Consider the following 20,434-nt stretch of genomic DNA (forward strand, 5'->3'; position numbering starts at 1 on the left):
GTATGACTCAATTCACACCGTGTCTGTGGGGTGACTTTGATATTTGTTTGTTTACTATTTTATTTATCTAGTCTTTTCAATTTTTTATGTCAGCTGGCAAAATATAAGCTCAGTCCATTCTTGAATAGCGTTCAGAAATGAATGTGATGACGTTGCAAGAGAGTGGTGTGTGTTTTTGTATCTGATGAAGTCCATGTCAATTACCTCAACACTGATGTTCCATGTGAATGATGTTCCAGACAGAAAACTTTTACCCTTCTTACAAGGCTGCTCTGCGTGATGTTTCACCCTCTGCTGCGCATATAACATACAACACCGCACACAGGCTGAAAAGCTGCATTATATATTCTATTCTTACTAGTCCATATGAGAACAATGGAATTTACTTAACACATGTCAATCTCTATACTGCTGCACAAGTGGCTAGTTTTGTTGAACTTGCACAAGTAACAACAAACTCAGTGTTCTCCTTCCTGGGCTGCAAAATTATGGGTAATGTAGTTTTGTATACAACACTTAGGATTAAGATTTATCTGTGCATCCTGTTACCATCACTTAATGTATAAATGACAATAATATACATATGGTATTTTACTTTTAACAGTTTCTCATAAAGTATGTTATATATTACAAATAATTCTTTTTTTTTTCTCTTTCTCTTTTGTTTTTCTGACTCTATAGACAATTTACCATGAGAATGAATAAGTACTTTACGTAAGTAGCCCGTTTGGGGGAGAAAAAAAGTCCATATTTTTGGACACTTGCAGAAGAAGTAGTGACACATTTTTGTTGTGCCACATAAATCCTACTTTGTTTGTTCAACAGAGATGGCAGACATTGCAGAGCAGTAGCCAATCTCAGCATATAAAGTAGCTTAAAGTATGTTTTTTTTTTGTTTTGTTTTTTTGAGCTCCAGTTTTTCAGTCCTGCTGCTGCAGAAAAACACTTCAGATAAGCTGAGGCTGTACACGCAGAGGGGCTTTGATTTAGTTGCCCTATGATTTCTTTGATGATTTTAACTCTCAGATGGAGAGAGATACAGAATGATGTGGTCTCAGTGTGCATTACACTGCTGCTTCTTTGAGGTGTAACTTTCCTTGAAGGACAGATAATTTGCCCATAAGTACTTTTTGTAAAACTTCTTCCTTTTTATCACTGAATGTATCATATCTCTGAAATGTTAATACTCATCAGATTGGACAATGTGTTCCCAGAGTCTTGAGCAGATGGCTGCAATGAATCCCTCAAGTTTTTTATGCAGGAGCCAGCTTCTTTCCCAGAGCGTTAGGGTACAGTATAGGAGCTAAAGATACAGATATGGACCTGCACTAACTCTCTCTTACTGGGTTTTAATTTCATCAATATATTATCATCTCGCTTCCCATTAAAATATTCAGTCTGACTTTATGATTAAATTCTGCTAGCATTTTTGGGGAGTAGATGTCAATGTACTGCTGTAAAATATTTTGCATTCTAGCAGAACCTTTTCCCCTGATTTTACACAAAATACTTTTTCTGACAAACTTACTTATATGCTGTCTTAACATACATGGAAACGCTGCTTGAACTTCCTCCTCCTCTCTCTTCCCTCCTACCTCAGGTCCCACGAGCTGCGATCAAAGGTCTTGTCCCTCCAGCTGCTCCTGTCCATCCTGCAGAATGCCGGGCCGGTCTTCAAGACTAATGAGATGTTCATCAACGCCATCAAGCAGTACCTGTGCGTGGCCCTGTCCAAGAATGGCGTCTCCTCCGTGCCTGAGGTCTTCGAGCTCTCGCTCTCTATTTTCCTCACTCTCCTCTCCCACTTCAAGACGCACCTCAAGATGCAAATCGAGGTAACATATTGAAGATCATTTTCAGGTTTTGGTGTCAGCTGTCATTATTCAGCAGCATGCACTCCATGTGTTGTTTTCCAGCTCTGTTTTGATTCATAGATGCAGGAAAAACCTGATGAACTACTTGGCTAAGTACAAAAGCCATATTTATATATCCACCCACGCTTCTTGATGTGAAGGAACAGTTTCACACCTTCTTGCAGCATACCGTCTTTCTGAGAAACACGGGAGATTAGAGAGGGTACAAAAATATTAATTGCAACAGGTCACAAATTACAAAAGCAGCACTGTAAAATTCTTCCTTTTAAACATCAGTTTCTACACGTGTACTCATTTCACAGCTATAGGTTTATATTCACTTGCATAATTAAAGGAAATAGACATGGTGGTTCTGTTCTTTTCAGTCTCTTTTCCTGTTGAAGAACACCACATAAAGTACATTTAGATACTGACACTCTTGATTCCATTTCACAGTGCAGCAGGCAGCTGACGCACATGATATAGCATTTGCTGTCTCTGCTGAAGGAAACTCATGTGGGCACCTGGAGAATATTGTGTGTTGTTTTTGGTCATGCCGGCAGTTGGTGGTATTTTTGCCTCTCATCTTCTTTGGCTTGTTGTTCTCTGTCTGCAGGTGTTCTTCAAGGAGATTTTCCTGTACATTCTTGAGACGTCCACAAGCTCCTACGACCACAAGTGGATGGTCATTCAAACCCTCACTAGAATATGCGCAGGTGTGTGTCTGTGTTTCCATTTTGTTGAAGGAAATCTTGTATGTAATTTAATAGGTACTGGTACTTGAATAGTGAGGCAGTAATGGAGGCTTAGGAGAGAAGCCTCTGGTATATATAAACCAAATGTTTTGCAAAAATACTTTCAGTTACTTTATCATTATAATTAACCTCTTATAAAGGGTACAATTATTTAGGCTTGCTTCAGAAAGCAGTGTACACAGTCTCTATTTGTTTCATAGATTCTCACTGATAAACTCCATCTGTGTCCCATCTGTCTCTCTCAGATGCCCAGAGCGTGGTGGACATCTACGTGAACTACGATTGTGACTTGAATGCTGCTAACATATTTGAGCGGTTGGTCAACGACCTCTCGAAAATTGCGCAGGGCCGAGGTGGCCATGAACTTGGCACAACGCCACTACAGGTGATATATTTTCTTTTCTTTCCCTCCTGAATATTTTGGCATTTGGTATTACTGTTACTGTAGTATTTATTATGTCATTACAGTTATTTAAATGCCATTTAAATTTTTCTGATCTGTTTTTTTCCCACTTCACCTTCTAGGAGTTGACCCTGAGAAAGAAGGGCCTTGAATGTCTAGTGTCCATCCTGAAATGTATGGTTGAATGGAGTAAAGACCAATATGTCAACCCCAACTCCCAGACCAGCCTCGGTAAGACACTGATGTACTGAACAAGTCGGTCTGGCAGCTGTCAAAACGTGAACTGAGAATGACACGAAATGACCTTAATGCTCATTCTAATTCTATTCTATAGTCTTTAGACACATCACTAGCATAATTAGTTTGTGCAACTCTGAATCCCATCATTATTATTGAAGGATGAATTAAAAGTTATTCTTGAGAAGGATTTAAAAAGGGCTTGATTAGATTGCATACAGTGATACACATCACCATATTCAAAATTAGATCACAACAAGATCAGAAGTGGTTTGAATTTATGTTCACAGCTTAAGTACAGATGGTACAGGCTCGAATTGTTGGTGTGCCTACAATATTACGCTTTGTTGGCTTGTCCTGTAAAAATCCAGATTGTTCTTTTTCCTCAACAGTCTGTGGAGAATTGAACTTGTGTTGTGGAAAGTGTGTGTCAAGAGATGAGACTGCCAAGGTTATAACCAGTGTTTTCCCATGATCAGCCCGTTTTCTTTTGCAGCAGCAGCAGTTCATCATTGAGGTTAACTGGGGTTAGTGTTAAAGCTTGCATCCATCAGTTCGGCTGCAGTCAGTTGTAGGATTGACAGTTGGCATTCATCACGGTAGCTGCCGCTCTGAGAATAAAAGTGGGCGTTCGTCAGCTCAGCTCCAGCCAGAGGAGGCCCACAGGACCAGCACAGGCAGGTTAACCCAGGAGGTTTAGTCTAAAACGGAGCGATACCTGAAGCAGAACCCATCTAGAACATACAGAGCATATCCTGTGTGTGTGAGACTGGCCCCGGGGTTTTCTGCACACCAACGGATTTCTGTTGTTTTCCAAAGGAGGAGCTCGAACTCAGGAGCAAGTGCAACTTTGTGAAAGGGCTCGAAAGATATCCCCCAAGTCCCTGGGACTATCCACAGGCTAGCCTCGGGCTAAGCTGTCAAGGCTAACCAGCTGAGGCAGTTGTGTTCTCTCACGGGGACATAATCTTGCCTAAACTTATGACAACTCATTAGTAGTCTAGCAGGAGCTCATAGGTCAGAATTTGAATTTTGGAAGTTAAATTCCCCCTACGCTGGCTGTAAGGGATTTCAGACGAAGATTATTTTTTTCCTCGTAGAATGGAAGTGCAATATGATTTGTGAATACGAAATGCTGAATTGTGTGTGTGAATTGAGGTACAATATATCACCTTTCACTCTTTGAATTGTCCCTTCTTGTGTCATTTTCTCCCATTTTTGTTTGACTTCAAAGCAAGAGCAGGTAATAGTAGAACAGTACGGAGTGTTTGCTAGATTGTGTTGCTGTGATGGGAATAAATAATTTTAAGCCTGTTGTGTCTATAGCTTTAGATGATTTTGTACCTGTCTCACATTATATAACTTGTGTTGCTTTTGTAGGGTTTCCCGTTACCCACTTACACCTCATAGATTGTAACAAAAAACATGTATGGATTTAGTTAAACTAATATTAGAAACACTTCTTCTTAAATCGATGTTTAAAAATGCTTATTTGGTAATCTTATGTATATGTTATAAAGTATTTCCACAGTACACAACTAAAACTTTCAGCTCATTTTCCCCTTCACCCTCTGTATTCCTCCATTCTCATTACTCTGTATGCATAAGAATAGGAAGCACACTGCCAGCTCACATTACTGTGACACTGTCCTGAATGTTTTAAAGAGTTTCCGATGGGTAATCAGACGCCTGGCCGTAGCACGTGGTTACAGGGGTGGAGTCCAGCTGCAGCAGCAGCAGATCCCCGAGCTCGTCGGCAGGCTTAAAAAAAAAAAACACCTTTCTTAGCCTTTAAGTTCTGGCTGCTTCCTCTTTGACTGCCTGGAGCTTTTTAGATAACCCAGCTTTTAGAATATCCTCCCCTCCTACCCAGCCTTGCACCTGCTCTGTGTGAATAAGTGTGTTTTCTGGAGTTCGTTAGGCTGTGGTCTCGTGCGCATGTGAATAACACCAGTGTGCATACCCTTCCTGCCAACAATAATCATTAAGAAAGCCTCGGGGTCATCTTGTTCACTGTCTTGCAGTTTCCCCTTTCAATTACTGAGCTCCCTCTCCGGCAACACTAGCTTTAAGTTAGCTCACATTTTAAAGGCTGGCTTTGTGCCAGCACCAGAGTTTCAATTAAAAACTTTCACCTTTTGTGATGGTTTCTGGCAGTTGGTTCAGTAACAATAGAAATACTCATCCCTTCTCTGTTATCGCATGTTTTTTTTTTTCTGCTCTTAAGGCCAAGAGAAACCACCAGAACATGAGAGCACAGAGACCAAGGCCCCGGAGACCATAAACCGCTATGGGAGCATTAACTCTTTGGACTCCACGGCCTCGTCTGGCATCGGCAGCTACAGCACCCAGATGTCAGGTACTGACAACCCAGAGCAGTTTGAGGTCCTCAAACAGCAAAAAGAGATCATCGAGCAAGGCATTGACCTGTAAGTTTTTCAACACACACTTAAATTTTACACTTTATTCTGTTGATACTGTAATACTGTATCGGCTACAGTATGTTCTGCGTCTCTGCATTCTACGCAGGTTCAACAAGAAACCAAAGAGAGGAATCCAGTACCTTCAAGAACAAGGCATGCTGGGTACAACCCCAGAGGATCTTGCTCAGTTCTTGCACCAGGAAGAGAGGCTTGATTCGGTAACAAGTCACCCTGTTTTCATTCAATTTCTCAGCTGAAGACCCCTTGAAAATCATAGCGTTTTTGTGCTGCTCTCCCAATAAGAGAACAGAAATCCAAGAGTGGATCAAATGATCTCAATATCCAGTGAAAACAACATGCAAGAAATCACTGTGAGGCAGATTGCAAATGTTTTTGAGGTGTTGTGTCCCAGAAACATGTGTTGTATGTTTCAAACAGAAGACTGGTGTACAAACAAGATGAGCTTCACACAAGCCACAAGGAAGTTTGTGAAGGAGAAAATAAACATTATTTGACCTTTTTATATAGAAATCTCAATGACATAAGACATGGCACACGCAGTTAACTATAAATGAATTAATAAAAAACAGATTTTGAAGAAGAATTTGAAAGAATTGGAGAAAAATAATATGAAGTGTCCTCAATGTGATGATTTGAATTTGAGCTTGACATTGAAATGATTTTATTGTGGCAAACATCGTAATCTGCACTAGCCCTAATGAACAATAGAAAGCTCATTGAACTCCAAAGAAAAGAAAACAAGGGTCTAGCTGCTGAGGAAGCAACAAAATGCTTAACAAAATAGCCAGTCCAGCTCAAGACAAGACAATCAAGAAACACTGCACTTTCTGCCTTGTGTATCAGCTAGCTACACCACACAGAAGCCACACAGTAATCAAATGCCTGTCCACTGGCATTAAACAGCCACCCAGCCACTCTAACCCAGAGACCTATGAGCAGCGTAAATGTTAACTCTAATGAGGAGCGCACTCTGCCTTGATTGGACAGCGGAGGGTGTCTGTGCACAGCGGTGATCAGCATTAAAAGCCGTTCACAACATCTGGTTAGGAAACACGGACCATTGGACGCTGTAGCATCACAGCAACAGCAGCAAACAGAGTGAATAACTTTGAAAGTCTACCATGTATTTATCTAATATACACTGACTGGATAGTCAGGCATTGGTTTGTATTAGCTTCTAGTGGAAAGTGTGAGTGGTGAAAAGACAAGACAGACAAATAAGTTGCTCCTGTACAATGTTGAAGTCCCTCCCTCTGAGTGTCAATCTCTGAGTCGGTTCAGACCAAATTCGACACATGGCTGTAAGAAACCGCATAGCCTTTAGGTTCTTCTAGCAGGATTTTAGACTACCTTCTTCCAATTTACATGTTACAATCCCGTATGTTACTATAACACTGACCTCTGTCTTTTGCCCTCTTAGACTCAAGTTGGAGAATTCCTTGGGGATAATGACCGTTTCAATAAAGAGGTGATGTACGCCTACGTGGATCAAATGGACTTCCAGGGCAAAGATTTTGTTTCTGCGCTAAGGATGTTCCTGGAGGGCTTTCGGCTCCCTGGAGAGGCCCAGAAGATCGACCGGCTCATGGAAAAGTTTGCAGCAAGATATCTTGAATGCAATCAGGGGTGAGTTTCCATTTCTGTCTGGGAAATCCTGAATTTGATTTTACATGGCCCACATTCAACATGCTGTTACATTAATATGCATTCTGTCTTTCCCTACCCTCCTATTCCCTTCAATTTTAAAGACAAACCCTCTTTGCTAGTGCAGACACCGCATATGTCCTTGCCTACTCTATCATTATGTTGACAACGGACCTTCACAGTCCACAGGTAAGCAGTCACACCTTAGTGAGGTGGCAACCTTTGGGAATGTGCTTTGACAGTCACTCGCAACATAAATCACATGGACTGCATGAGCAGCTTTTGACCTGTATCCTTGTTGTTGTCTGCAAAGGTGAAGAATAAAATGACAAAAGAGCAATACATCAAGATGAACCGCGGCATCAACGATAGCAAAGACCTACCTGAGGAATATCTCTCAGCCATCTACGATGAGATTGCGGGAAAAAAGATTGCCATGAAGGAGACCAAAGAGCTCACCATGAAATCCAACAAGCACAGTGAGTCTATGGGATGTCTTAAAGATGTAATAAACACTAAGACTAAGATTCCAGTTATCATCCAGAGCCGTTTACCTGAAGTCTTTGTTGCTGTAAACAGCCAATAAAAGTTCAGATAAGGTCATACAGGAACTATTGTGAGCACACAGCGATTAAAAGGAGCAGGGAAGTTACAGTAACCCATTTAGTGGAAGAGTTATATGCACCGCTGGAACTCTTTCTGATGCGTAATGGAAATATACAACAGACAGCGCACTGGCTTGTTCACATTTGCCATTAATTGTTCTCTGAAAAAGATTTAGATTATGCTGCTTAAAATCTATTGTCACATTTTGTCTCTAGATTGTTGAGCTTCCCTTTAACACAGAGATTGTTAAAAGAAAATCTGCAGTGTTTTCCTGGCTGTAAAAAAGCTCTGTGTGTGTGTGTGTGTGTGTGTGTGTGTGTGTGTGTGTATGCGCGAGCGACTGTGTATTTCCCTGTTTTTCATGGCCAGTGTTGATTCTCGCTCAGGTGTGGCCAGCGAGAAGCAGAGGCGTCTGCTGTACAACGTGGAGATGGAGCAGATGGCCAAGACGGCCAAAGCTCTGATGGAGGCCGTCAGCCACGTCCAGGCTCCCTTCACCAGCGCCACACATCTGGAGCACGTCAGGCCCATGTTCAAGGTAACAACAAGCAGACACATACTCTATGAGGCAGATACACAATTTCACACACAAATGGCACACCTCATCCCTGTGTTGCTCCTCAGCTGGCATGGACCCCCTTCCTGGCTGCATTCAGCGTAGGCCTTCAGGACTGTGACGACACCGAGGTGGCCTCGCTGTGTCTGGAGGGCATCCGTTGTGCAATCAGGATAGCATGCATCTTCTCCATACAGGTACTGCAGTCTGACCTGGATGATTAGTGTCTTACTGTATCTGTTACCTTGCAGTATTTTTGACACACCGCCTTGTCTTTTTGTTTCTGTAACAGTTGGAGAGGGATGCCTATGTGCAGGCTCTGGCAAGGTTCACCCTGCTGACGGCCAGCTCGGGTATCTCCGAAATGAAGCAGAAGAACATTGACACCATCAAGACCCTCATCACTGTGGCCCACACTGACGGCAACTACCTGGGCAACTCCTGGCACGAGGTTTGCTGTTCTCATCTCACTCTAAACTGTCTGTCTCTCACTCGTATTTCCTCACAAAACTCTCACCTCATCTTGTCTTTCTTCCTCATATCGCCCTTTCCTGATTCAAGCAGTAAGCCACAATAGGCCTCAATTTTCTGTTTTTATAACGGCTAAGTCGTTGCTAGGTACAGCATGAAACAAGCAAACACAAAAATTGTACATTTCTAATACATGTATTAAGAACATAATAAACTGAAGTTTTAGTAAATGCATTTTATTTAACATTTGTTGCTCTAAGAACAAGCATTGCTATTTTATTTAACTGTTTAACTGCAGTCATAGGTGTTTGTTGGGATTTTGTGTATTTTACAGCAACCAGCTGGACCTCCCAATACACTTTTTTCCATTCTGGCCCAGGTTTTACTGTCTCCATGTCTGTTACTTTTTGTTTGTTTCTCTAAAAATGCCCTTGTCCCGTCTCTTCTCAGATCATGAAGTGCATAAGTCAGCTGGAGCTGGCTCAGCTGATTGGCACAGGGGTGAAGGCACGCTATATCTCAGGGACGGTGCGGGGCAAAGAGGGCTTCCTTACAACTACGAAGGAGCAGAGCAGTGATGAGTACCTTGGTCTAGGTCAGCACCAATTTAGAAATACATTTTGTGAAGAAAGTCCAATGTCATAGCCATGTCCTGTTTTTGTTTTCCAGTGGAGTTTTACCTTTTAATAATCGGTCAAAAATACACTGAATCTGTGACTGTAAAACATGCTCATAAATGACATTTGTTTTCGGATTTTGTAATCGTCTGTGCTTTGCTCTGTAGTTGGAGGGACAGTGGACCGTAAGCAGATCGCCAGCATTCAGGAGTCCATCGGCGAGACCAGCTCTCAGAGTGTGGTGGTGGCTGTGGACAGGTACTGGGGGAAAAAATCTGGAAAGCAGACTGAGTGCTCTGGATGAACTCTCATGTCTATTTTTTAATATAATTCCATCTCACTGCCCCACACTATGTCATACTGAACAAATTATTATGTTGGTCATAATTTCTAGTCAGAGGAAAACATTTGATTCAAAGTAACACTGCTTAAAAAACACATTGAAAGGCAGTTAAACATAAACCGGTGTAGGCAGTACATTTTGAGCAAACATCATCTTTTTTGTATCCAGTATAGTTCACATCCCCTTATTTTGCGCTTGAATTTTTGTCAGACAATTAAATCTTTGTTGTCTAAAATCCTTCCATACGATGTGGCTTTTAAATCACAATTGTCGTATGTGTTTCTGCTTTAGGATATTCACCGGTTCCACCAGACTGGATGGTAATGCAATAGGTGAGTCTAGCTGATCTAGCTGTGTACTGTTTTTTTTCCCCCTCATTGCCCCAAGGACAGGTACGCTCTACTTATTTGTGGTCAGCATGATTCACTTCACCTGTTCAAAGACCCTTTTCTTTGCTCATTGCCAACATCTTCTATCTATTCGTCAGTTGATTTTGTACGCTGGCTGTGTGCTGTGTCCATGGATGAGCTGGCCTCGCCCACACACCCACGTATGTTCAGCCTGCAAAAAATAGTTGAGATCTCCTACTACAACATGGGCCGCATCAGGCTGCAGTGGTCCAGGATCTGGGAGGTTATCGGAGACCACTTCAACAAGGTGGGTGAGGATTGTTTACTCCAGGGAGGGAAATCGTGAAACAGAAGCATGTTTCTAAGGCATGGATACAGTGTTATTCTGTTGTATAGAAAGAAACAACAGTGTCAGATATATTTTTTGTTGGGAAAGACGTGTGGGAGCCACAAAGGCCTGTTTATGTTCTCTTCCACCTTCTGTTTTACAGAAGGCTGATTTCAGTCACTGATAAAACGCAGATAGTTGCCAAAAAAGCTTTCTGGCAGTTTGGTATTCAAGGACACATCTCTCACTGAGGCTCTGCTTCTCACTGAGTAGCTGCAAACTGAGTTTGGCGTGTGTAAAATCAAATCTGCAAAATAGTCATTTATCATGTTGGAAAGTGAATTTTAAGACTCTTCTTTTTTTTCCTGCTGCACCTAGACACTTGTTCAAGACCTTTTGAAGGAACAGTTTGATCTTGGAAAACTGCACTTTGCTTGTTGGATTTAAGAAAATTGGTAGAAATATGAAAAAAGTGTGGTATTACTGACATTTTTTAAAATCTCTGTGCAGGTTGGCTGTAATTCCAATGAAGATGTGGCAATTTTTGCAGTGGACTCTCTCAGGCAACTGTCCATGAAGTTTTTGGAGAAGGGGGAGCTGGCCAACTTCAGATTCCAGAAGGACTTTCTGAGGCCTTTTGAGCACATCATGAAAAAGAACAGGTAAAAAGACAAGTGGTACATTTATCTGCGAGTGAGTGCTTATGTGACTCCCCCCATGTAAATCTGTGTTGCTGGGTGGTGCAAACACAAGGCCTGTACTGTGGCTGTGAGTAGTTACTATTTCTGGGCTGTTTCTCACATGGCTGCAGTCTCTCACTCCCCTCCTCCCCACAACCTTTGTAGCAGCTCTCTGCCTCGTCTGTTATTCATTCTTTTTCTTTCTCTCTTTTTATTTCCGTCTCTACTCTCCCTGTCTTTCTTAAAGCAGTGCGTAAGCTGGTTGTTCTCTCAGAGAAAAGCAGCAAGCCACTGACCCATTTGAGTCTGTTTTGATTACCCTTTCAGTGAATTCATGTAAAAGCCCTTTATTCCTTGGTCGGCCTGAATCAGTGTTGAATGGATTTTGAACAGCTATCAGTTATAAATGATTTTACCGTCGTAATGGTCTGCATGCCGCACGTCAAAAGGCAAGCTGTTTTACTGTAGCACCCCTTTTTCATTCATGTGAAAGCGGAATAGCAGTGTACATATAAATCCACCCACAGATTGAACAGGCTGAGAGCCTCAACAGAGAGGAGATGGCAGGCAGCCATGTAAACCCTGCAGCACAGTGTGTCCATTAGACTCTCTCATGCTGCCCTCCTTTTGTGTTTATGTGTGTGCGTGCATGTGTGTGCAATGATAAGTGGAGGCAGAGTTTTTCTTTCATTCATAACTACTAAGCAATTAGGAATGCTCTTCACTATGGCAACAGTTGCTGTAAAAACATGTTGTGCCGAGACTAGCCGGTACTGGAATAATGATTCTGCCTGAAATGGGACTGAGGATCTTATCAAGAGCTTTTAAAAATAATTGACATCAATAAAGAGATAAATTTCCTTTTTTGTGATTGATTGACTCTTATGACCCCCACCACCACCACCACCACCCTTCATTGGCTCTTTCTTATGCTTCTTCATCTGCTGCTCTGCCTTTGACTCCTGTCTACTCCTCTTTGTCAACCTTTTTCCTCTTTGTTTTCCTTCTTCCAATTCATTCTGCTCCTCTTCCTCTTACCCCATGTTCCCCGTCCAGGTCTCCCACCATCAGAGACATGGTGGTGCGCTGTATAGCCCAGATGGTTAACTCCCAGGCGGCAAACATCCGCTCAGGCTGGAAGAACATCTTCTCCGTCTTCCACCTGGCTGCTTCTGACCAGGACGAGAGCATTGTAGAGCTGGCCTTCCAGACCACCGGCCATATCGTCAGTAAGTCCAGCACACACACAGACACCTAAGAATAACTTAATGACATGACAGCCTCGCTAATTTACTTTGTGAATAGGTTACATTCATCTTGTGGTAATCAGATTTTGATCTCGCTCTTTCTTATTTCCCTTCATCCGTATTTATCTCCCTCCACCTTACCCCTCTGTTATTCTGCCTTAACCTCCCTCTATCCGTCCCCCAGCGAATGTATTTGAAAAGCACTTTGCGGCCACCATCGACTCCTTCCAGGATGCCGTTAAGTGTCTGTCGGAGTTTGCCTGTAATGCCTCCTTCCCAGACACCAGCATGGAAGCCATCCGCCTCATCCGACACTGCGCCAAATACGTCTCAGAGAGGCCGCAGGTCAGTATCAGGCCCAGTTTTATACTGAACAGTTTATTTCTTACTGTAAAGCTGCCTACCTCAGTGTACAGCTGAAAGCTCAGAATACCCGGCTAACACAAAGAGCCATGAAAATCCGGGGAGTCAGGCAGCATCCCACACTCCAGGCTGTCTTTAAAGAAACTATCATCAGAAAGACCCAGAAGATTATTTCAGACATCACCAATGTCCTTCACCCTGAGTACTAGCTTATTCCCATCAGGCAGAGTCCCCCAGTACAGGCTTAACCGCCCAAACCAAAGCAAAAATAGCAAGCTAGCCAGAGTCTAATGCTGCTTCTATTTCTACTGTACATGTTACAATTTTTCATGTACAATTTATGATGACTCGATGTTGCTGAGGGTGCTTATTCATACTCCACTTATTTTGTAAATTACTACCTCCGGGACAACAAAGTTTATCTTATCTTATGTGCAGTGTCCTCCTGAGCAACACATTCAAAATATTTAATATAAATGTACATCTTAAGATAGCCAGAATACAAGAATGTTGTGCTTAGATTATAAACTGTACCGTACAAGATGAATTAATGTGCAGTTGTCTATCTACCCCACATCCAATGACATCATCCAGTGTGTATAAAAACATGCCTTGTGCAAAGGTTTACTGGTACAGCTTTGGCACACTATAATAATGGTGAGTGTGTCTCAGGGCACGTACAGTATGTATGTGAAATCTGTTTAGGAGGGTTCATTCTCTCCAGAGGCAGAAAAGATAACAGTGGCTTCTATTTCTCTGGCAGGCCTTCAAAGACTACACCAGTGATGACATGAACGTAGCGCCTGAGGACCGCGTGTGGGTGCGGGGGTGGTTCCCCATTCTCTTTGAGCTCTCCTGCATCATCAACAGGTGTAAGCTGGATGTCAGGACCAGGTAGGCAGCGTTCACTTCAAATTGGATATTTTAACACCTGTTACTTTCAGAGTTTCAAGTTCAGGTCCTGCAGAGTACTTCTGCATATCCAATGTTTGCAAGGTGGAAAGGGCTTTAATGCGTGTTGTGAAAAAGGCAAATGTCAGACAAGTCTGTGTGTGCGCATTTCCCAGGGGGCTGACGGTGATGTTTGAAGTGATGAAGACCTACGGGCACACCTTTGAGAAACACTGGTGGCAAGACCTGTTCAGAATTGTCTTCAGGATCTTTGACAACATGAAGCTGCCTGAGCAACAGACTGAGGTACGCAAAAGTCTTTCATTCTTCATCCTCTTTGGGGGAATTCTACGCACTGGTGATGTTTGGACACGGTCAGATGTTATATATGATTGTCTGAAATATCAAAATACAATCTCTCAATTTCTCGGCTGCAGTGTTGTTTTAGTTTTTGTTGATAGAAAAAAAAATTCTCACAGAGATTGTGTTGCACCCTCAGAAAGCAGAGTGGATGACCACCACCTGCAACCACGCACTTTACGCCATCTGTGATGTCTTCACCCAATACTTTGAGTCCCTTAATGACGTCCTGCTGGATGACATTCTGGCTCAGCTCTACTGGTGTGTGCAGCAAGGTGAGCAACCCTTTCTAGATACTGCCATGTTTATCTTAAAGGATCTTAAGTTTCCTGGTGTCTTTGAGTTTGTGTGCAGTGTTGGGGTCCGGACTTAAACTTAAACTTAAAGATTGCCTCTGAACTTTTATGTGCTGTACTTTATTAAAAAGATTAATGTTAAGCAAATAATCAATAAAGTTTTTAGTATCTTTGGGATGTTTATTGGCAAATAGATAAAAAGGAAGAAATCCCAGTAGACTTTAAATATAGAAACATCTTAGCTTTTTTTTAAATTTACCCCTTTCCTTACCTATTGTCTCTCCCTCCTCTCTACCCAACCCTTCCTCCTCCCTCTTTTCTTCATCTGTGTGTCTGTAGATAACGAGCAGCTTGCCCGTTCAGGCACTAACTGTCTAGAGAATGTGGTCATCCTGAATGGGGAGAAATTCTCCCCGGAGACCTGGGACAAGACGTGTAACTGCATGCTGGACATCTTCAAGACCACCATCCCACACGTGTAAGCTGCCGCACTAAATATAAAGCCAACCTTCTCTTCAAAATCAGAAAATAGCTTTTAAAGTTAGATGTAAATAAAGATGCATTCTTAAAGACAGCAGTCGGGTTTCAACAGAGAAAATTCAGAGCTAAATGAAAGTGATAAAGAGTATTATCGGAAAATACTATTTACAATTGTGGATTTGCAATGAATTTCTTAAGTAATGTGATTCTTTGAAAAACAAACCAAACAATGTTAATGAAATATCAATCAACAAAGACTTAAAGCAAATTAAGACTTTGTTTAGCGTGATGGATTTCCTAGCTCAGGTCATCTTCTAGCCTGGAAGTTGTTCATTGTTTGTTATTCTGTCCAGGAATGAATGTGATTTAGTGAGTAAACTGTTTTTCAGGCTGTTAACATGGAGACCAGCAGGAGCAGAGGGAGAACACTTGACAACACAGAGCCTGTCAGACAAACAGCTGGTGAGAAAATACAGTATTTTTCTGTTTTGCTTGTGAAGGAATCACTATTTGTTTTGGTACTTGCATGCGTGCATGTCATTTTTGTGAACGTGATATATTTTACTTTGCCATATTTGTATATTACATATTTAATTTCTTATAAATCATTTATAGACCTGTGTTTGTATAATTTTAAATACTCTGTATATATAGGTTTGCAGTAACTTTGCCAACTTTTCTCTCAGGACTCCATTTCCCAGAAGTCAGTGGATATTCAGTCGCGCTCAGACGACCAGCATTCTATCAGCAGTGCCGATAGGGTTGCCTTGGAGAACCGTCGGCAGAGTCAGTACAGCTCAGCCTCAGGCATGTGTGAGGACGGCTCCAGGAGCAGGACCCCAACAAGTAAGCCTGTTACTTTACTCAAAGGCTGACTGCTAGTGTTTTTGTGTGTGTGTTCTGACGGAAGTTTACCTGTGTGTCCCACAGAGGTCCAGGAGCAGCGCTTATTCTCAGCTTTGCTGATAAAGTGTGTCGTGCAGCTGGAGTTGATCCAGACTATTGATAACATCGTGTTTTTTCCTGCCACCAGTAAGAAGGAGGATGCTGAGAACTTTGCTGCTGCTCAGGTACAAACACTTGTGTTTCTCTCATATAATAACAGAATCAGTTTTCAGTGGTATGTTGAACACTTTAATGTTTTTTCTAAATATCTGTGCGATGTGATTAAAGCCAATAATCTGTCATGTGTTTGTCTTTTTGAAGCGGGATGCTGCGTTTGCAGCAGACGTCCCAGTGGAGACCCAGGACCAGGGCATGTATCGCTACCTGACTTCAGAACAGCTCTTCAAGCTGCTGGATTGCCTGCTGGAGTCGCACCACTTCGCCAAGGCTTTCAATTCCAACAACGAGCAGAGGACCTTATTGTGGAAAGCAGGTAGGGCCAGAAGCATCTGTCTGCATCTTTGTTGCTTTGCTTTTGTCCAGTTGGTCAAAATAAACGGACACTGAGTTATATTGTGATCGGCACTTTACCTCAGGCTGCACTTGATTCTTGGGGCAGTTTGGAGATAATGTATCAGAATAGATACATTTTAAATGTAAACTGTTTAACTGTGCGCATCTGTAAATATGTGTGTTGAAGGTTTCAAAGGAAAGTCGAAGCCCAACCTGTTGAAGCAGGAGACCAGCAGCCTAGCGTGTGGCCTGCGCATCCTGTTTCGTATGTACACAGATGAGAGCCGCCAGGACGCCTGGGACGAGGTCCAGAGACGACTGCTCAAGTAAGAAACAAACGTGACCCATTCATATCCCATTGCAACTGGTGATCTTTCAGTGTTCAGTGGGTGGTAATCATTTGATTTGAGAATTTCACCTTCTCAGACACTTTGATATTAAATACGATTTTTAAGTGGATGCACAATACGTCCACAGAGAGATGCAGTTGTCAGTGACCATCACATTAGCAGGTTAAAACGACTGATCTTTGTAATGGTTTCTGTCGTAGTGTTGTTTAATTTTATCCCACTAATGATGTCTGCATTTCTTCCCCATCCCTCATAATTTTTTACAGCGTACACTACTCCTGCTAAACATATGACGGGTGGAACAATACATTTATGTGTGCGTATGCCAGCGAACGTGCCCTCAATTTGACAGAATTCAGAATGTAATTGGAGGTTTTGTTGCTGGTAGTTTCCAATGGAAACGTGATGAATGCTTTCAAAACAGAAACAGAACATCTTTCTGCAAAAACACCACTTGCATAAACTGGTGTAGTAATTTAATTAGGTATGTGCATGAAATAGATGGATATGGGATTATACTGGAAGCCTTTAGGGCAGTTTGCAGTTATATTTGAAGCTCATTTTGCCATCATTCCTGTAGAATCAATTGCATCACACTTCTCCGGGCAGAAACGTCAATAGCCACCTCAGAGGAAGGAGAAATCAAACGACAGGGAGAGAGAGGCTGTTTTGATCACTATCTACAGCCAGTCACTTGTGGCAAAGACACAGTGTGTGCACAGCTCTGCAGCTCTCTGAAAGGGATGCTGTGTGCTGTATAGATCCAAAGAAATCAGCACACTGATGTTTCATTGTTCAGTCAGCACTGCTGTCATCGCTGCATCTTTATTCAGCGACTCACAAACAGCCGTCAGCCCCGTTCTCTCCCAGCCTCACCCTCAAATTGATGAGGATATCCAGATAAACCAGAATCATTGCCTGTCTCTCCTACTTGCATTTATTATTAGAGAGAAGATGAGAAAGAGGAAGGAGGAACGATGGTGCCTGCATGTGCGAGTGGTTCAGAAATCCTTATTCATGGAGACGCTGTTATGTGTCATACCTGTATTTTGCGTTCCTTCTCTCTTTCGCAAACATACGTCATTCAGATGCAACAACAGGCACACATTTATTTTTAAATAACACACACACTTGTTTACCAGAGGCCATGTACAGCGCACACACACAAACACACACACGTTTGATTAGTGCAGGGTGCAAAGCAGATTTGGGAGGCGATTAGGTCACAGATTGCAGCGTAAGGGAGCTGTGAGTGTGAAGGGAGGAGGAAGGGAGAGGGAGATAAATGGCTAACAGATGGTGTTGATGTCAGAAGAGGGCCGCAGGGTCGGGGCAGAAAGGTCAGAGGTTGCGTCAGTTTTCCTCAAGCTTAAACTGTGAGGAAAAATGGCTAATTGTTTTCATAATGGCCTCAGTCAGTGACTTCAATTAGCAGTTACTGAGCGAAAACAATCTTCATCATCCCCATCCCTCCAGTTTTTCATGTGATAAGCGAGGCAGAGAAGCAGATGCTTTCTTGCTGCATCACATTACAACACAACACAGCTCTAAAAGGCTGTTTCTTATTTTCTTTTTTCTTTCATAATATTCTGTATTTGTGTTTCTGAAATGTGTTTCTCTTTTGTCTGTGTGCTGTAGTGTGTGCAGTGAGGCCGTAGCGTACTTCTTGGCTCTGACCTCAGAAAGTCACAGAGAGGCCTGGACCAACCTGCTGCTGCTCTTCCTCACCAAGGTGCTCAAGATCAGCGATACGAGGGTAAGGAGCCGAAACACTCGACGACGCCTTTCCTGTGTGCGCTGGTGTGCAGGGCTCTGTGCACACATGCATGAACATTTACTACTAGGTCTGATATCCAAAAATAACAGACGAGGTGGTTATTTATCGCCATCTTAAGGCTTCAGAGTGTAAAATTGATGCAAAAAGTGGAAGCTTTGTTCAAATCATCATCCATTTTTAAAGCTTGTTGGTGCTTGTGTTTGCAGTTAAATATGCTGTGTGCAGCGATTTTAAATTTGTTTACTGGGACGATGTTTGTGGTGTCCTCTTATACTATTTTAATGGACTTTTGCCAGCCAGTCAGAAACCGCTTATAATACAGTACACTCTAGAAAAGTTAAATAATGCTCCTTGTCACTTATAGTCAGTTTGTACCAGATAAAAATGATTAAAGTGCTTATAAGTGTTAAAGTATTCTGTGTAGTACCAAGACATGGGTGTCTGTTTTTGTCTCACTCTCTCTCTTTGTCTCATCCCACTTCCAACTTCAGTTCAAGGCTCATGCGTCCAGATACTACCCTCTGCTGTGTGAGATCATGCAGTTTGACCTCATCCCCGAGCTCCGGGCAGTTCTACGAAAGTTTTACCTGCGCATCGGCCTCGTGTTCCACATCGCACAGCTGCCTGAGCCCGAACCAGACCCTCAGCCGGCACATGCTGAGCAGGAGGCAGACACAGAGGTGGGGGAGGAAGCTGGGGAGGAGGCCCAGTGACGCTGCGCCACAGACAGCCTGGAACACAGAGCTCTACTGAGGCCTCTACCTCAGATCCGTGCGACTGTGTGCTGTGGCTCCGTGTCACCTCAGGGCCCTACACGTGGCTTTTGCCGAACACTTGACTTAAATAGCTGATTGGCTATCTGCTACCACCCACCTGCACCCTTAACCCAGTCACCACACACACACACACACACACACACACACACACACACACACACACACACACATACAGATGCGCCTATACACAAACAGCCCAGACGGAGTACTTGATATCACAATGAAAACAGTAATGTCTTGTACAAGGTGTAGCGATGTCTCCACTGGATAAAACTACTGATAAACAACTGACAGTTATCCATATCTCTGATCTGCTCAGAAGGAATAAATTTCAAAAATTGTGTGCTTCTTACTGTATATTTAAAAAGCAAAGAATGGATGGTTTCAACCACATGCAAAAGACATATTTAGTAACTATGAAATGTGACATTTGTCACACATTGATAGTAATGATTCTTCTGTCTACACAGCAGACGGCTAACATTAGTATTGATAGCCTCTTGATAAAACTAGTTGTACAGATCTGCCGCTATGTAATATATTATAACACTAGATTTCATTTATTTTTGTTTATTTTTTTCCTCTGGATTTGCTGCACTTGATCTCTTTTTTGAACACACTGGAGATTTTACTTTTGTGATAATTTATTTGACTGTACCATCTCCTGCAGATTGTCCTATACAGTATGATTTGTAATTGAACAAGACCATGGAAAGTGAAGGGTTAAATTATTCCATTTTATATGTTCTTAGGTTTTTATCAGAGATTGATGATAACTGGGCTACTGAAACTGGAAGATAAGAGGGCAACCTGATGTTAGCTGCTTTTGAGTCACTAGGCTGTTTTTATGTTTGAGTTTAATTTTCACTTTTGTGTACAAAATCAAAAGGTAATAATATATTTAATGTTTTTTTTTTCTTTGGTTTGGGGAAAAGTAATATGTATAGAGAAAAATTACAAATGTTAGCTGTGCTTTAAGTATGAATGGGATGCATTCCTGCTCATGGATGTAGAAAACAAAATGTATATGATACAGCATTGTAAAGTTTTCTATGTTGCAAAAAAGATTATGTACAACTTTCTGTACAATACATCATCTGGCATTCTAATCAGGTTCTAGGTCAATAAAGTTTTGAACTTGGTTTATTTGAAATGCTGAATCACTGACCTCATGCTAGAATTGCTAGCTGTTTTCTCCATTAATGATGA

General features: G+C 42.1%; 1 protein-coding gene across 5 annotated transcripts in view; it reads left to right on the forward strand.

Annotated features, from left to right (window-relative positions):
- arfgef1 (ADP-ribosylation factor guanine nucleotide-exchange factor 1 (brefeldin A-inhibited)) overlaps positions 1–20,367 on the forward strand; it is a 52,672-nt gene extending 32,305 nt beyond the window's left edge. For 3 of the 5 annotated variants that reach the window (XM_046066924.1, XM_046066915.1, XM_046066890.1), the window contains 31 exons: positions 682–714; positions 1,601–1,835; positions 2,470–2,569; positions 2,854–2,993; positions 3,134–3,242; positions 5,476–5,677; positions 5,778–5,889; positions 7,113–7,318; positions 7,441–7,525; positions 7,650–7,815; positions 8,329–8,480; positions 8,567–8,695; positions 8,791–8,949; positions 9,420–9,564; positions 9,754–9,844; positions 10,221–10,261; positions 10,417–10,586; positions 11,118–11,269; positions 12,344–12,516; positions 12,719–12,879; positions 13,661–13,791; positions 13,965–14,094; positions 14,288–14,423; positions 14,784–14,922; positions 15,314–15,386; positions 15,611–15,770; positions 15,855–15,994; positions 16,131–16,302; positions 16,510–16,648; positions 18,311–18,428; positions 18,941–20,367. In XM_046066924.1, coding sequence (XP_045922880.1) covers positions 682–714; positions 1,601–1,835; positions 2,470–2,569; positions 2,854–2,993; positions 3,134–3,242; positions 5,476–5,677; positions 5,778–5,889; positions 7,113–7,318; positions 7,441–7,525; positions 7,650–7,815; positions 8,329–8,480; positions 8,567–8,695; positions 8,791–8,949; positions 9,420–9,564; positions 9,754–9,844; positions 10,221–10,261; positions 10,417–10,586; positions 11,118–11,269; positions 12,344–12,516; positions 12,719–12,879; positions 13,661–13,791; positions 13,965–14,094; positions 14,288–14,423; positions 14,784–14,922; positions 15,314–15,386; positions 15,611–15,770; positions 15,855–15,994; positions 16,131–16,302; positions 16,510–16,648; positions 18,311–18,428; positions 18,941–19,162 — 4,321 coding nt within the window. In that variant the 3' untranslated portion in view covers positions 19,163–20,367. The remainder of the gene's footprint in view (positions 1–681; positions 715–1,600; positions 1,836–2,469; positions 2,570–2,853; positions 2,994–3,133; positions 3,243–5,475; positions 5,678–5,777; positions 5,890–7,112; positions 7,319–7,440; positions 7,526–7,649; positions 7,816–8,328; positions 8,481–8,566; positions 8,696–8,790; positions 8,950–9,419; positions 9,565–9,753; positions 9,845–10,220; positions 10,262–10,416; positions 10,587–11,117; positions 11,270–12,343; positions 12,517–12,718; positions 12,880–13,660; positions 13,792–13,964; positions 14,095–14,287; positions 14,424–14,783; positions 14,923–15,313; positions 15,387–15,610; positions 15,771–15,854; positions 15,995–16,130; positions 16,303–16,509; positions 16,649–18,310; positions 18,429–18,940) is intronic. The other 2 variants (XM_046066899.1, XM_046066908.1) reach the window with 1 other exon arrangement.
- The last annotated feature ends 67 nt before the right edge of the window (positions 20,368–20,434 follow it).

The sequence above is a fragment of the Micropterus dolomieu genome, linkage group LG01, assembly GCF_021292245.1.
Source record: "Micropterus dolomieu isolate WLL.071019.BEF.003 ecotype Adirondacks linkage group LG01, ASM2129224v1, whole genome shotgun sequence".
Lineage (NCBI taxonomy): Eukaryota > Metazoa > Chordata > Actinopteri > Centrarchiformes > Centrarchidae > Micropterus > Micropterus dolomieu.